General features: G+C 39.2%; 1 protein-coding gene across 6 annotated transcripts in view; it reads left to right on the forward strand.

The window, feature by feature from the left end:
* The window catches only part of TDRD7 (tudor domain containing 7), a 102,252-nt gene that overhangs the window by 43,742 nt on the left and 41,007 nt on the right, over window positions 1-17,503 (forward strand). For 4 of the 6 annotated variants that reach the window (XR_015169926.1, XR_015169927.1, XM_086415983.1 and 1 more), the window contains 2 exons: window positions 1,920-1,993; window positions 4,307-4,524. Coding sequence is in view for 2 of the 6 variants with exons in the window: in XM_086415983.1 (XP_086272109.1) it covers window positions 1,920-1,993; window positions 4,307-4,524 (292 nt within the window). In the remaining 4 variants the exon portion in view is untranslated. The remainder of the gene's footprint in view (window positions 1-1,919; window positions 1,994-4,306; window positions 4,525-17,503) is intronic. The other 2 variants (XM_086415984.1, XM_086415985.1) reach the window with 1 other exon arrangement.

Below are 17,503 nucleotides of genomic sequence, written 5' to 3' on the forward strand. Positions count from 1 at the left end.
GATATGTTTTTGGCATCTTCTGTATTATCCAGATGCATTAATACACAAATGTGATGCTCTTATAATTGCAGAGTATCATATACTAAATAAACGTTTGCTTGTAGCCTACAGTCTAATCATTTCTTTTAGAATTTAAGAGATGTGCTTCATTTCTTTTTTTTTTTCCTCCCAGTTATGTTGTCCCCTGAGATTCCAAAACTCCCCACAAACCCGCCTTGTGGAAACCTCTCCTCTTTCATGACTCCTTCCCCAGGGCGGGTCTCCATCCCTAAATCTTTTGTCTCTGCTTTTGTCTTTTATATTTTGTCCTGCTGCTGCTGCTACTGCTAAGCCCTTCAGTCGTGTCGTGTCCGACTCTGTGCGACCCCATAGACGGCAGCCCACCAGGCTCCCCGTCCCTGGGATTCTCCAGGCAAGAACACTGGAGTGGGTTGCCATTTCCTTCTCCAATGCATGAAAGTGAAAAGTGAAAGTGAAGTAGCTCAGTCGTGTCCGACTCTTAGCGACCCCATGGACTGCAGCCCACCAGGCTCCTCCGTCCATGGGATTTTCCAGGCAAGAGTACTGGAGTGGGGTGCCATTGCCTTCTCCATATTTTGTCCTACCTACTTTAAAGAGATTGGGCTTCCTTTTTGGGTGCCTGGTGTCCTCTGCCAGTGTTGAGAAGTTGTTTTGTGGAAGTTGCTCAACATTCAAATGATCTTTTGATGAATTTGTGGGGGAGAAAGTGGTCTCCCCATCCTGTTCCTCCACCATCTTGGGACCGCCTCCGATGTGCTTCATTTCAGAGAATTGATCTAATTTTTAGAATATTGCATATTGTTGAAACGTTGTGAAATAGGTGTACTGTGTCACAATCACCTCTACTCCCATACCCACTGCTGGGAAGTCTTTGATTCATTCAATCATCCTATTCCTTCTTACTGCATTCACTCCTCCTTGCATGTACCAAGCACTGCCTTAGGTACTAGAAACACAAGTAATTAGAAGCTAGAAACACAAATAATTAGTGCCCTAGGCAGTAGAAACTCAGGTAATAGACATTTGGAGTCTAGTGAGACAGGCAGACATGAACACAAATTATTTCTGTTTGTGGGTGGGGGGTGGTATTTCTTTGTCCTTATGTTTAGAAAAATTTTCTACATATTTCCAATACAATTCACACAAAAATTATTTTGGTGAGGGTATGAGGTGGGAAATCTACCTTTCTTTCCTAAGTCATGAATTGAGCATCCCCTCTCTGGTTTGAAATACCACTTTTATCTTGTGCTGAGATATTAATATAATGTAAATTGAGTATTTATAAGCACTCTACTATTTTACTTATCTTGTCCAACTATGTTGTACCTGTATAACACATTTCAGTACCTGGTAATGCAAGTCTTCCATTTTTTAGTTACATTCAAAAATATTCTTTATGTTCAACTGTTTATTCTTCACATAGCTTTCTTTGTTTTGTATTGCTAGTTTCTTAATGCGTCTGTGTGCTCAGTTGTGTCTGACTCTTTGCAACCCCATGAACTGTAGCCCACCAGGCTCCTCTGTGCAATTTTCCAGGCAAGAATACAGCAGTAGGTTGTCATTTCCTTCTCCAGGTTATCTTCCGGACCCAGGGATTGAACCTGAGTCTCCTGCATCTCCTGCATTGCAGGTGGATTCTTTACCCACTGAGCCATTGGGGAAATGTGACTTCCAAGTTTTTTTTAAATTACTAGTTTAAATTCAACCTTTAATATACTTTCCTTCAGTGAATATGAAAGCTGATACAAGGTATCATTTTAATTTTCCCCTTTTGAAATACTTTAGTGACTTATTTTGCTGCTCAATGCCACAGAAACTTTAAATGGAAAGTATAGCGTTTGAAACTTGGTACTGACTTTGCCCTTTGAATTTTAATTTACCTTTGTTTTATACCTTAGGTTTAGCCCAAAGGCATCCCTTCCGCCACGTTTTCAGATGCATCTGTCAAGAACCTGTACTAAGGAAATGAGTGGTATGTTTTCTAAACATTATTTTTATGATACATTATGGCTTCTGGAGCCTCAGAACCCTAAGAAGAGTGTCTAGTGGTGGCTTTTGACATTGGTTCTCACCTTCTCCCACTTGTAATATATCTCTCCTCCTCTCTTTTCTGATTTCTTTAAGTTATGAATTGTAGTGATCTAAAGACAAAGTAATACCTCCAAGGGTATCATTATTGTTCTTACTTGAGGCTTTCCTCGTACCAGACCTGTCTGTCACTTCCCGCTTGTTACCTACAGAGATCCTTGTGTCCCTTGTCACTCTCACTCATTAGAGAGTAAGATTTAAAGCACATAAATAGGGGACTTAACTGAAAAAATAGTTTCAGTTACTCATAAAATACTTTCACATACTTAACACTAAGTGAAAACTGGGCTCATAAACTGTGTGCAGTGACCGTAAGCATCTAAATATGAATATATACAATCCAAAAGGACAATAAAAGACAGAATAAAGTTGAAGAATCTGAAGATCAGAAGTGCACACACTTGTCTTCTCCAACTAAAGTGTAAATCCCTTGCTGTTAGACCCACCGGAGGAATACATGGTTTTCAGAATTAGTACTTATACTGCATGAAATTCATGTAGTTTTAAATGATTTGCTGCTTTACATGTGATTCTTACTGAGTTGAAATCATTTTTTCCATAGGAATGTATCTCCAGTATTTCTCATGAAAATTGATGGAACGGTTTGATTTTTTTCTTTATCAATTATATTTACATATGCATTTTCTGAAAAATGACCACTTGGTAAAGCCACATACCCTTTAGAGGTTGTAAATCCTTTTAAATTAGAATAAGCTTTTTCTGCAGAACCAAGAGGACTTGTTTCAGGAGGATTACGATTCACCCAGGGGCTCGTTGAATAACCTCATACACATAACCTCTTCTAATTGCTGGCAGCCTAGATTACTTCCTTGATTTGTTGAACAAAAGGCACAGAAACTTAAATAACTCCAGTAGCCCCATGGAGCAGGTGCATTTGCAGACTCCAACTACATGCCAACTGCTGACTCTCTCTTTAAGGGAGGGACTGGCCAGTTCCAAGAAACTCATCTTTTCCTTCTTCCTGGTTCTTTTATATACATTATTTGGGAAGAACTTTATAAATTAACTGTGCCTTTGATAGGAAACATGTGGAAATCCTGGACCTTCTATTGGCTGAGCCAAGCTAAGTCTCAGCAAAGGGCAGTTCTCATGCCAGGTGGGTAAGGCAGAGTCAGCATCCAGCCATCCTCAAGGGATCTCTCTCTCTTCCGTTTCCTAGCATCCTCAGAGGCCAGCATCCCCAAACCAGCCTAAGTGTCTCTACAAGCCAGTTTTTAAAATAAGATAAAGTAAAAAAGTAAAAATTGAATCCCACCAGAAATACTGTATGATTAAGATATGAACATATTTTGTTTATAGATGGTAATTTTTTATATACTCTGGTCTGTATCCCAGTAAAATTTTAAAAAGGTGTGGAATGAATTTCGTAGTTCTTCCAGAAATGTCAGCTATTGTGGACACTTAAATTAAGATATTAACTCAGGTATTCTAAGTTTTAAATAAAAAATAAATGTAAGAGGGCTAGCCAAAGCTCTGTAATATTCACTTACGTAAAATAAATGACTTGTTTTGGGGAAATAAAAGCAAATCATTAATAGTTATCTGTGGGCACCAGATGTTTTATTTATGTTCATAAACTGAGGCTAGGATGTTTATTACACATGCATCAATTTTTGAACTTTTGCTTAGTGCTGAATTATTTTTTCTTATTAATAAAGGGCATATTCATCATGTCTTAAAACCTGGAGAGTTGTTTATTTTTTATAAAGTGTTTCTTTGATCTTACTATTAAGGCATTATCCTTACACTTTGTAAAATACAGCTTTAAATTTAGCATTACACGACTGAGCGACTGAACTGAACTCAACTGATATACTATTATTGTCTAAAGTTTAACCTTTCTTGGTTGCAATTGGAAAATAATTGGTTAAATAATTTCATTATTCATTATGGAGCAAACATCATCCTGATGTTTAAATTAAACTGTGACATATCCTTGCTAAATAAAGGGGCTAGGTTCCCTCTCTGAGTGGCCACTGACCTTCCTGATTATTTCAGGATTAAAACTCAGAATGAAGTTGTTATGGTCCTGCTGTCCTAATCCTGTTCCCTTTGAAGTCCCTTAACCCCCACAAGCCTGAAGTACAACAAAGCCTAAAGACACAAATACTAGATAATAGGGATAATCTGAAATGTTAAGCATTCTGGTTAATTCTATCATTTTTTTAATTTAAAGATAATTTAAATCAGGCTGTTGAAAAACCAAATGTCACGCCTCCTGCCTCTTACACTTATAAAATGGATGAGGTTCAAAACCGCATAAAGGAAATACTAAACAAGCATAGCAATGGCATTTGGATATCTAAGCTTCCACATTTTTACAAAGAATTATATAAAGAAGAACTAAATCAAGGAATTTTACAACAATTTGAACACTGGCCTCATATTTGCACGGTACGTTTCTTCTTATTCTTCCCTCTTGATGCCTCCTCCCTGCCCCACTTTCAGATTTTGAGTTATTAGTCATATCATCTTTTATTTGGGGCGCACGAAGTACTTTACATAATATTGCTTCATTAATCTTTTATCACTAAGATTAACACATATGAGTTCTTATTTATAGGAGAAATACATCTAGGTTGAGAGCTGTGTGTGTGTTGTTATTGCTGTGTATTTAATATATGATCATATATATATACACATATAAATATATATACACACCGTTTAGTATTGAACTGTTACCAGTAGATACTGATGGCTTTGTCATTTTAATAATTTGAACTTAACTGCTAATAGAACATTTTTTGTTGGCCTCAAATTTTATATGCTTGTTCCTGAGCATTTTTAAAGACATTCAGCTGAACAGATTTTAGTTATTTTGGCTAATTATTTATAGAATACCTTTAAAAAATTAATATAGAATTCAGATTTTAAATTTTTAAAAGCTCCTTTGAAGAAAAAAATTGAAAAGTGAACTAACATCAATTTTCATGCCTGTTCCTACTTGAGAGTCTATTATAATAAAATGATGGATCAGAGTAGTTTATCAGAAATCTTAGTTCAGCCAGAGAGAGAGAAAACTAGCTTCCTAAAGGTAAATAACTAATCTTTAGATATTTCTCTTTTTTAATATAATTATTTATTTTTGGCTGCACTGGGTCTTCGTTGCTGCTCGCAGGCTTTTCTCTGGTTGTGGCGATTGGGGTCTGCCCTCTAGTTGCAGTGCACAGGCTTCTCATTGCTATGGCTTCTCTTGTTGGGAGCACGGGCTTTAGGCGCCTGGGCTCAGTAGTTGTGGTACATGTGCTTACCCCACAGCAGTGGAATCTTCCCAGGGCAGGGATCAAACCCACGTCCCCGGTATTGACAGGCAAATTCCCAAACACTGGACCACCAAAGAAGTCCCTCGATGTTTCTTAATGCTATTTACATAGACTATATTCAACAAAATAACTTCTAAATAGTAGCATTAGCTTTACTTGGTGCTTCCAAGCTTATAGAATTAAATATGCATGACAATTATTATTTGACACAGGGCTTTCATTTCTTTAACTTAATATATATTTTGGTTCCCAACCCTGGGTGCAGTATGGGCCACTCCCTCTTATAAGCACCTGGCCTAAAGACAGCATGTATTTTTATAACCACTGCTTCCTCTAGGGCACTAACACCTGCTCCGGTCCCGTGGGCTTTCCAGACAAGGGTTATGTGTCCATCCATCCATCCATCCATCTATCCATCTTGTTTGTTCTTACATCATTCACTCTACACCTGCAGGTACCAGGCAGTGCCTTAGGTACTGAGACCACCTTAGGGCAATGTAATATGCTGATGAATACACAGTGTAAAGTGAGAAAACAAGAAATACCAAACTCTGGAAATATGGCTATTTCCCTCCCTATAAAGTCAAGAATGATCATAAGAATGTTATCCTTGATTTATGTTGAATATGGGGTTTGTTCTTGTAGTAGGAATTTCTAAGGTCGCTATTCGATTTATTCCATTTTTATTCTTTTCTGGGAAGAATATTCTTACTGGATGAAGGCTGAGCAGCATTGAGGAACCTCTCAGGTTTCCATAATCTAAAGGAGACTTTTGAGGATTTACCAGGCTGCTCCATCTGAAGGTTCAGGGCCTGGAGCTTCTTCTTGAAATGCATATGGTTCTTTTATTTTTTAAATCCATAGATATTCATGAACTTATGTTTTCAGTGAACTTTAAGTCCTCTTATTGTGAAGATACACGTATAACTCACTATTAAGTTTCCGAAAAGAAGTTATCTTTGGAGTAAAAGAACTTTAAACTAACTTCACAGATTCTTCTTAATGTAGTATATTTCTGGTTGATGGTTCCCTAGTAGCTCAGACAGCAAAGAGTCTGCCTGCAGTGCAGGAGACCCGGGATTTGATCCCTGGGTTGGGAAGATCCTCTGGAGAAGGGGATGGCAACCCACTCCAGTGTTTTTGTCTGGGAAATCCCATGGACAGAGGAACCTGGTGGACTACAGTCCATGGGGTCGCTAAGAGTCGGGCACGACTGAGCGACTTCACTTTCACTTTTCACTTTCATGCATTGGAGAAGGAAATGGCAACCCACTCCATGTTCTTGCCTGGAGAATCCCAGGGACGGGGAGCCTGGTGGGCTGCCGTCTATGGGGTCGCACAGAGTCGGAGACGACTGAAGCGACTTAGCAGCAGCAGACATATAAAGTAGTAAGGATGAGAATTTCTCTCCCAAAGCCATAAATTTAGCTACACAAATACTAGTTAGTATCATGCAGTTTAAAACAAACTAATCAAAAAAGTGAAGAAAGTGTTCGTTGCTCAATAGTGTACTACTCCTTGCAACCCCCATGGACTGTAGCCCACCAGGTTCCTCTGTCCATGGGATTTCCCAGACAAAAACACTGGAGTGGGTTGCCATCCCCTTCTCCAGAGGATCTTCCCAAAAGTCTACAGACCCTCAAAATTTCTTTTGCCAGGATTGCAGGTGACAGAATACCTGTCTCTTTGATGTTAAAACTTTACCTAAAATAGGTGGTTTCCTACTAAATTTCAGGTGCTAAAATGATTTTTAATTTTTTGGTTGCTCAAATGCATCTTTGTTGCATGATTATTTCTGTCTAGGCAATGAGGGTGGAACATGAAGCAGAAATAAAATTTTATCTTTCTTATCTCCATGCTGCTTCTCTCAATTTTAATAGGACTGTTTAGATGTAATCACTATCAGTTGTCAGGTGTGAGAAATTGATTAGTGAATTGTGTCAAGAATGACAAAACTGCCAGTTTTAATGAGACCTATCAGTACTTTTCAAAATGGTCTTTTTAGTAGCCTGATTTTTTTTTAACAGACTGCTGGTAAATAGTTTGAAAATGTTATACCATGGTCAGTTTTAGACAGTTTTAAATAGCTACACCATGATTATTTTCCCTTTCTTCTGACTTCTTGCTTTTCACCTTGCTGGAAAGCAGGAACACTGATAGAATGCCCAGGGCTGATTCTACTGCAAATAGGTCAGACAGGTTAGAACACACTACAGTGCAGAAATTTTAGGGTGAGAAAGACTTAGTGATATGTATCTTCATATGGCTTGTTGTGTAACTGAAGAAGAAATCTGAGTGCACTGTATTTCTTTCTTTTTTTTAAAAGTGCTTTCTCTCCCAGTCATATAAAATATTCCATATAAAAGTACTGAAAAATAAAGTTATAAAAGAAATAAATAAATATTGGGTCCAATACTAACAATAAACCAGACAGACCTGATCTTTGCCCTTCTGGAACTTAAGGAACTTTTCCCTGCCCAACAGGGAAAATAAGCAATGAGCAAATAAGGGTAAGCCTGCAACTGTTATGAAGGAGAAATGTAGGGTGCTAAGGAAACATGTAAACAGGAGGGTGCGGCATTGTCAGCCAAGTCAAGAAAAGCTTCCCAGAGGAGGTAGCTGTTACACAAAAATTTCAAATCTTTTGACAATGATTGTTGAATACCAGAGATTTTGTTGAAATCCTACATTTTCTGAAACATGGGTGGCAAGAGAAACCTCTCCATTCCTGCATGACATGGAGTATCTGTCTTCAGTGCCTTGCCTGAAGCTATGTGGAGAGCTAGGGGGTGGGTGGGGACTGCTTTAGAGCCAGACAGGAACAGATGCATTTAGCTGAGAAGACTCTGCTGGTTCTTCAAAGGCCTATCAGAGGAGCACTGGGGGTAGCTTCAAGATAGTGGGAAGCATTCTGAGTTCAGCTAGAAGCACATCAAGCCTTGATCACAGAACATAACATTAGTGAATAATAACATGATATGAATGAGAAAAATACCTAATGATGCTAATTATTCATGCTTTTACAAAAAGGTTTTACTGTTAGTCTGTATTTTATATGTCATTTTTTGTTTGTTTGTTAGAAATCACTGAGCTTTAAGTCATTTAGTCCTTCTAATACCTCAGACTTAAAAATTTCTGAAGTTCTGGATTGCAATTTCTGTAATATCAAAGGTGGCAACAGCAGTTGTGCCACTTACATACTTCTGTACGTTCAGGAATTTGTCTCAACTTTAATTATGATAATTAATTACATAAAATAAAGCACCCGTCAGCCCATGCAAAATGAATTGCCTCTTTTTTAAAAGCCTGGATATGTCTGTGTAAAAAATACCTTGAATTCTAAGGAAGTGAACATAAATGAAACAGCAGTGATGTATCCTCAGGTTTAACAGTATTGATACAATCTATATAGCCATTCCAGCAGAAGCAGCACTGAGAAGTAAAGCCAGGACTTGAAAGTACAGCCATAATAGCGAATTGGAATCCAGTATCTTTTCTGACTTTTCATCAGTAAAAAGAAACACACAATGGAGACATTGGAACAGTTTTAAAATTTAAATTCAGTGACCATCTGAGTAGGAGAAAGATAAAATTGCACTGCAGTGAAATCAGAATAGGACACTTGGGGAGTAATGTGATGTTGCTGTTCCAGAACTTGAAACAGAAAACTACCCATAGGCCCAATAATACAATAGAGTTTGGTCTTTGGAGTTTGGTTTTTGCCTTGACCATTTCTTAGTGGTATTACTTTCAGCGTACAGATCAGGGCCTCAGTCTGCTCTAAAATATGACTGTTCTTCCGTCTCTTAGAGTTGTTAGAATTAAATTACACAAACTTTATTATAAAAGAGCAGCTGCCAGTACAGTATAGAAACATAGCAGGTATATAGGAAAAGACAGATGTTCTTTTTCCAGGGGCTGCTGCTGCTAAGTTGCTTCAGTTGTATCCAACTCTGTGCCCAGCTTAAATGAAAGCAGGTTAAAACCCACTGGTAAAGCAGAGGCATTACCAGAAAATACTACAAAGGAGCTTCTGTCAATGAAAACAGAGGTAACGAGAAAAAGGACAGAACAAAGCTTAAATTGAAAAATTAGGAGCAGTGGATAAAGAAAATGACATTCTTAGATGAAGTGAATTTCTCCCTTCCTAAAGGAAGGGGGATCCTTTAGGATCCTGCTTCCTGCTCCAGATCCTGCTCCCCCTAGAGTTAATGAGAAGCATATCTAGTACCTGCTTGGCTTAGAATACACAGTGAAAGCCAGAGCTGCCACCCAAGATCATCCCCCAAAGATCTGCACACATTTAACCAGGATAATATTTTCCTGGGGAGACCTGTGAACAAGTGCTGAGCCTCGGGCCATGCTAAAGGAAAACAGCTTGAAATTGATCCAAATACAAATGATTGTAGTCAACATCAGTGTGAAGTCCTTAGTAGGAAAGGGGTGAGAGTGAAAGATTATTGACCTTGAAATATATAATGTCTATAAAACTACTCACCCTAGGTGGTGGAAAAAGAGTTTTTCTGGGTAGATGGTCTGTGAACAGATAGGGCAGTCTTTTACCTTTTACCTTTCCCTTTGATTAACTCTGTGGAATATACCACAAACACCTGTACTTTCTTAAACAGAAGTGACTAAAAATTAACATTTTCTGAACTATCCTGGGCAGAGTGGGAGCCTCTACAGGGGAGGGTGGCAGAATGGTAGGGGTAGGCTCTACCCCTGTAGAGCCTCTACAGGGGTAGGTGGTCTGGAATGGTAAGTTGGGTATTAACTCATCTCCGTGTATTATACAGTGTGAAGTATAAGCCCCACCCACTGCCCTTAGAGGCTTCAGATCTTAACCTATCAGTTTTTTCTTCACTAGGGACCATTTCCTCATCTCTTTCTCAATTGACCAACCTTTCCAGAACTTCTCAGCTTTAACACAAAAAGCCTGAGCTCTGTAGGAGGTCATCAACCAGTCTGTCTTTCTGTGAACTGGCTAATCGTAGGTGCAGGCTTCTTGTCAAGGACTCTTTGATGTTTTAGTTATTGCTAGATACCCAGGGGTCTTTACTCCCTGCTGAAATTGAATTTTTTAATTGGTTTGCTTTTGAATTACAAGCCATTGCTAATACTTGGGATGCTGGAAGGCAGGTCTCCAGGTGAATGTGATTTATCATCAGTTGAGTTCAGTCGCTCAGTCATGTCTGACTCTTTGCGACCCCATGGAATGCAGCACACCGGGCTTCCCTGTCCATCACCAACTCCCGGAGCTTGCTCAAACTCATAACCATTGAGTCGGTGATGCCATCCAACCATCTCATCCTCTGTCATCCCCTTCTCCTCCTGCCTTCAATCTTTCCCAGAATCAGGGTCTCTTCCAATGAGTCAGTTCTTCGCATCAGATGGCCAAAGTATTGGAGTTTCAGCTTCAGCATCAGTCCTTCCAATGAGTATTCAGGACTGATTTCCTTTAGAATTGACTGGTTTGATCTCCTTGCAGTTCAAGGGACTCTCAAGAGTCTTCTCCAACACCACAGTTCAAAAGCATCAATTCTTCGGCACTCAGCTTTGTTTATAGTCCAACTCTCATATCCATACATGACTACTGGAAAAACCATAGCTTTGACTAGATGGACCTTTGTTGGCAAAGTAATGTCTCTGCTTTTTAGTATGCTGTCTGGGTTGGTCACAGCTTTTCTTCCAAGGAGCAAGTAAGTGCCTTTTGATTTCATGGCTTCAGTCACCATCTGCAGTGATTTTGGAGCCTCGCCTCCCACCCAAAAAAAGTATGTCACTGTTTCCATTTTTTCTCCATCTATTTGCCATGAAGTGGTGGGACTTGATGCCATGATCTTAGTTTTCTGAATGTTGAGTTTTAAGCCAACTTTTTCACTCTCCTCTTTCACTTTCATCAAGAGGCTGTTTAGTTCCTCTTCGTTTTCTGCCGTAAGAGTGGTGTCATCTGCATATCTGAGGTTATTAGTATTTCTCCCAGAAATCTTGATTCCAGCTTATGCTTCATCCAGCCTGGCATTTCACATGATGTTCTCTGCATATAATAAGCAAGGTGACAATATCCAGCCTTGATGTACTCCTTTCCCTATTTGGAACCAGTCTGTTGTTCCATGTCCAGTTCTAACTGTTGCTTCTTGACGTGCATACAGATTTCTCAGGAGGCAGGTAAGTTGGTCTGGTGTTCCTGTCTCTTTAAGAATTTTCCACAGTTTGTGATGATCCACACAGTCAAAGGCTTTGGCGTAGTCAGTAAAGCAGAAGTAGATGTTTTTCTGGAACTTCTTGCTTTTTCTGTGATCCAAAGGATGTTGGCAATTTGATCTCTGGTTCCCCTGCCTTTTCTAAACCCAGCTTGAACATCTGGAAGTTCTCAGTTCACACACTGTTGAAGCCTGGCTTGGAGAATTTTTTTTAATATATAAATTTATTTATTTTAATTGGAGGTTACTTACTTTACAATATTGTATTGGGAGAATTTTGAGCATTACTTTGCTAGCCTGTGAGATGAGTGCAGTTGTGTGGTAGTTAGAACATTCTTTGGCATTGCCTTTCTTTGGGATTGGAATGAAAACTGACCTTTTCCAGTCCAGTGGCCACTGTTGAGTTTTCCAAATTTGCTGGCATATTGAGTGCAGCACTTTAACAGCATCATCTTTTAGGATTTGAAATAGCTCCTTTTTCGTATTTATTGGATAGTGATTTATCATACTGTCTCAGGTTTGTATTGAGTGGTACCCATATAAAGTGAAATTTAGAACATAATTTAAAATCTTCAACACAAAGAAACCACTACCCAATGGAAACAAAGCTGTGGTTGAATAAGACCCATACAACTGCTTTGAAAACTTTGATTTAAGTGAACAGTACCAACTCTGTTACAGAATCCCAAAGAAAATTCTAATTCCATTTGAAACAGTAAATTTACCTTAGCAACCCATGCTGCAGAGTTAGCAGGTGAATCTTCATAGACTCAAAGGAGTTTGGCTTCAAGAACTTTACAGCACAGGTAAATTAGGAAGAAGTGAAGACTTCTTAGTATTAAGAGATAATTTCTAGGCATATAGGATGAAAGCTTTTGTGTTTTGAATGTGCAGAGCTTCTGAAGAAGTTGAAGTTTTAAATCCTTGGGTCTCATACCTACCAAACCTAATCTGTCAACTCCAAACTTACAGAAACTCAGGGATGTGAGAGAAGTATCTCATTCAAGTTGTGATTCCAAATGAGACAGAAATCAAATAAATACAATGGACTTGTGGAAACAGAATGTTTAAGACATGTTAGATTCTAGAATATTCTAATGATCACCAGAGGAGATCATGTCAGTTCCCAGTAATGGGACTCGTGATATTTGGAGTGGATATCCAAAACCAAAGAAAGAATGTAGGGCCCAAAACAAAGAAAATGTAGAGGAGAATGGCAGGATTATGGTCCTGAGTCTTTAGAACAGGAGGCATTTTGAGCCCCTCCTCAGGTATGTACCTGAATCAAGTAGACTAAAGGAACTAGAAGTTGTAAAAGCACCCTCTTGAGAGATCCAGTGGGAATGTTTAGCAGCTGGTTATCACACTAAGGAAATAATAACAGCCATGTTTCAAGTAGCAGTTGACTTACCTTGGTCATTTGTGAAGGCCAGAAGACAGCTATTCTATTTGTTTACAATAGAACATGTAAATCTGGTAAGATGTACCCAAGCACAGTGAAGAGTGGACACCATACTGTAACCACATTCCCACAATTTCTTGCCTTTGGAGAGATTCTCATAGGCTGGGGACAGGTAATAGGTGTATTTTCTAAGGCAGTTGACTAGCAAATTAAAAAAAGACACATGCTTTGGAGGACAGATGGTGATCACATTGGAATTCCTGAGAAAAACAAATTTTCACTTCTATAAAAAATTTAAGACTTTAAGTTGGAAAAATTATATTTGTCTTAAATTACATATATTTTTAAAAATATGAGTTTCATGATTTTTTTCCTTTGAGTGATCTTTCAGCCATTCCCCAAAGATTGGCTAATGAAGTATGTGGACAGGGAATATTTTCCATGTCACTAAATTATCCATGAATATTTGTCTAACGTGTTGAAGGACCTCTGAATCAACTCCAGTTAAGTGTCAGGTTCAGTTCCTAAAGTCAGGCCTATGTTTAACCTTAGTAAATGCTAATTTGAATTTAGGGAGGCCAAGTCACTAGCCAACAAAGTGGATTTAGGCATATAACCAACCTTCTAGAGATCAAAAAGAAGTCAGTAAGAACTGGAAAGTGCCTGCAATTCAAGGAACTAGTCATTTTGGGGATTGGCAGTGGTGGGATAGAGTATCTACCTTAAACAATGAAAATAAAACTGCTGAGGAAACAAGTATACCTTCTAGATTAGATGATTCTTTGGCTATTTGTATTTTGGATAAACTCAGGCTTATTGGTCAAAAATCTCTTTGATGGGCTGACTGGCAAAGCTTAATATAAATGCTCCAGATGGAGCCCTGGAAGCTTCCTACTTAAAGGTGATTTTTAAACATTAGTCTTGAATAAAGACCAGAAAAATGTGACTTCTCCTCTTGCCCTGAACAAATTCACATCAAGTGGACCAAATATTCATAACTTCTGTTAAGACAGTAAGCCCTAGTTGGAAGAACTCAGTGTATTGGTCATGTTTAGAGGTCATGCTTAGAGCTTTGACAAAGTACATTGTTAGGTAATTGGTTCTGATTACATCTGGAGCACAGATGGGAATGGAAGCTTTGGGACCAAGAGTGAGGAAGGCTAGTAAACAAACATTGAAGTAACTCATATTCCCAGTTAACTCATTGGAAACAAAAGGATCATAAAGCTAAAGACCTATTATCCTCATTTGGATCAGAAGAAGCTATATCAACAGTTGGTCATGGGGCTAGTGAGAGTTATTTTAGAAATGTAAGATGGGCTATATTCCACTGAAATTAGCCTCTCCATCTGGCGAGAGAGTTCCAGAAAAATATCTACTTCTGCTTTATTGACTACATCAAAGCCTTTGACTGTGTGGATCACAACAAACTGTGGAAAATTCTTCAAGAGAATACCAGACCACCTGACCTGCCTCCTGGGAAATCTGTATGCAGATCAAGAAGCAACAGTTAGAACTGGACATGGAACAACAGACTGGTTCCAAATCAGGAAAGGAGTACGTCAAGGCTGTATATGTCACCCTGCTTATTTAACTTATATGCAGAATACGTCATGAGAAATGCTGGACTGGATGAAGCACAAGCTGGAATCAAGATTGCTGGGAGAAATATCAATAACCTCAGATACGCAGATGACACCACCCTTATGGCAGAAAGCAAAGAGGAATTGTAGAGCCTCTTAATGGAAGTGAAAGAGAAGAGTGAAAAAGCTGGCTTAAAACTCAACATTCAGAAAATGAAGATCATGGCATCCAGTCCCATCAGTTCAGTTCAGTCGCTCAGTCGTGTCTGACTGTGCGACCCCATGAATCGCAGCACTCCAGGCCTCCCTGTCCATCACCAACTCCCAGAGTTCATCCAGACTCACGTCCATTGAGTCAGTGATGCCATCCAGCCATCTCATCCTCTGTTGTCCCCTTCTCCTCCTGCCCCCAATCCCTCCCAGCATCAGAGTCTTTTCTAATGAGTCAGCTCTTCGCATGAGGTGGCCAAAGTACTGGAGTTTCAGCTTTAGCATCATTCCTTCCAAAGAAATCCCAGGACTGATCTCCTTCAGAATGGACTGGTTGGATCTCCTTGCAGTCCAAGGACTCTCAAGAGTCTTCTCCAACACCACAGTTCAAAAGCATCAATTCTTCAGTACTCAGCCTTCTTCACAGTCCAACTGTCACATCCATACATGACCACAGGAAAAACCATAGCCTTGACTAGACGGACCTTTGTTGGCAAAGTAATGCTTCTATTTTTAATAAGCTGTCTAGGTTGGTCATAACTTTTCTTCCAAGGAGCAAGTGTCTTTTGATTTCATGGCTTCAGTTACCATCTGCAGTGATTTTGGAGTCCAAGAAAATAAAGTCTGTCACTGCAAGGAGATCCAACCAGTCCATCCTAAAGGAGATCAGTCCTGAATACTCACTGTAAGGACTCATGTTGAAGCTGAAACTCCAATACTTTGGCCACCTGATGCGAAGAACTGACTCATTTGAAAAAACCCTGATGCTGGGAAAGATTGAAGGCACAAGGAGAAGGGGATGACAGAGGATGAGGTGGTTGGATGGCATCACCGACTCAATGGACACGAGTTTGAGTAAACTCTGGGAGTTGGTGATGGACAGGGAGGCCTGGCATGCTGCATTCCATGGGGTCCCAAAGAGTCAGACACGACTAAGTGGCTGAACTGAACTGATCCACTTTAGTGAAGTTGTTGCAGAGAGTTGAGAAGATGCTGCTAGGTGAAGACTGGAGAAGGGTTTTAAGATGGACCCAGAAGGCTCAAGTGACTTGGATAATGGAGGATTGCCATGTCTAACTCTAAAATTATACAAACTGGGATTCTGCATGATAAGTGAATAACTCATATAAAAATAGAATTCTGGTTTATTTTTTGCCTTTTCTCAAAAAGTATGTTTTTCAAACTTTCTCTGGATACCCGATCTGTGTTCATGTATCTTAAGTGTCTTAAAGCACAATGAAGATTGGCATTTTAAGGTACCATATGTTAAAACATGAGTCTCTAGAGAGGTGGGCTAACCATTGAGAGCAAGATGAGGAGTGTCCCAGATATTTGTGTTTCTGGCCTTAACATTAGGGACACATCTAGAGTGTCTAGAGTACCATCTAGAGTGTCTCATAGTGTCAGCAGGAGTCCACCAGTGATGACAGGGAATGCCTACAGATGCTGAACACAGACTGTATTACTTCTGCTTTCGTTGATGTTTCAAGTTTGTCAGGCATGTACCTTTCCCACATCTTAAGCACACATGGGCAGAAGAATGAGGAGGAAAACCTAACATTTTACATGTATATTAGCATTCTTAAGATCTCCTCTTAGGTGTTATCTAGAATATAGCAAGATTAAAAGGAATCTAATTTAATATTAAATTGACTTATGTCTTTTGACTTACTAAAACTCTTCTCTGGTAATAAGAAGATACCTTCTTTATGCATACATACAATTGACCCTTGAACAACATGGGGGTTAGGGGCACCAACCTTATGTACAGTTGAAAACCCTTGTATAGCCTTACATCCCTCCATATCCACACTTGCCACATGTATTAGGCAGCGTTTGCCCCTGAATTTTCACAGTGGAGATGCCATTCACACACCATCGAATGCATTTAAATTTATTTTATTTATTTATCTTTGGCTGTGCTAGATCTACACGATTGCTATGGATTGTGTAGTACTCTAATGCATATTTAGTGAAAGAAATCTGCATGTAAGTGGACCTGTGAAGTTCAAACCTGTGTTATTCAGGGGCAAACTGTATTTATGGTCTCTCTTCCTAAGTATTATATAGAAAATTAGTAAATGAAGTCAATGTTATTTACTGACAAGCTACCTACCCAGCATACTTTAATAGTCTGTTCTTTTGGGAGAAGAGGGTATTTCTCATAAGCTTCCATTATCACCTTAGTGGTCTGGGTAGCCTCCTAAGGGCTTAAATTTCAGCTAAGGAATAGGTAAATAGGATCTGACAAAATAGAAAATTTTCAAAGGGCTGTGCATACTAATTTCTGTGTAATCAGAAGTTGAGAAACTTTCTGTTAAGGACCAAGTCGTAAGTATTTTAGGTTTTGCAGGCCATGAGCTATGTGACTGTCACCCACAGTCTGGCACAACTATTTGACTCTGCCATTGGAGTGCAAGAGCAGCCATGTGCACTACATAGAGCCTGGCTGGGTGCCAATAAAACTTTGTTGATGTACACTGAATTTCACTTTCATGTCACAAAGTAATTCTTTTCATTTTTTCCAGCAATTTAAAAATGGAGGGACTTCCCTAGCAGTCCAGTGGTTACGACTCTGTGCTTCCACTGCAGGGGGTGTGGGTTCGATCCCTGGTTGGGGAACTAAGATCCCACATGCCATACAGTGAGGCCAAAATAAATAAATAAATAAAAGAAACACCTTTAAAAAAGTAGAAAAGTCATTCTTAGGTC

The sequence above is a fragment of the Bos grunniens genome, chromosome 8 (assembly GCF_055505025.1).
Source record: "Bos grunniens cultivar Pamir isolate PY7600 chromosome 8, Bosgru_T2T1.0, whole genome shotgun sequence".
Classification (NCBI taxonomy): domain Eukaryota; kingdom Metazoa; phylum Chordata; class Mammalia; order Artiodactyla; family Bovidae; genus Bos; species Bos grunniens.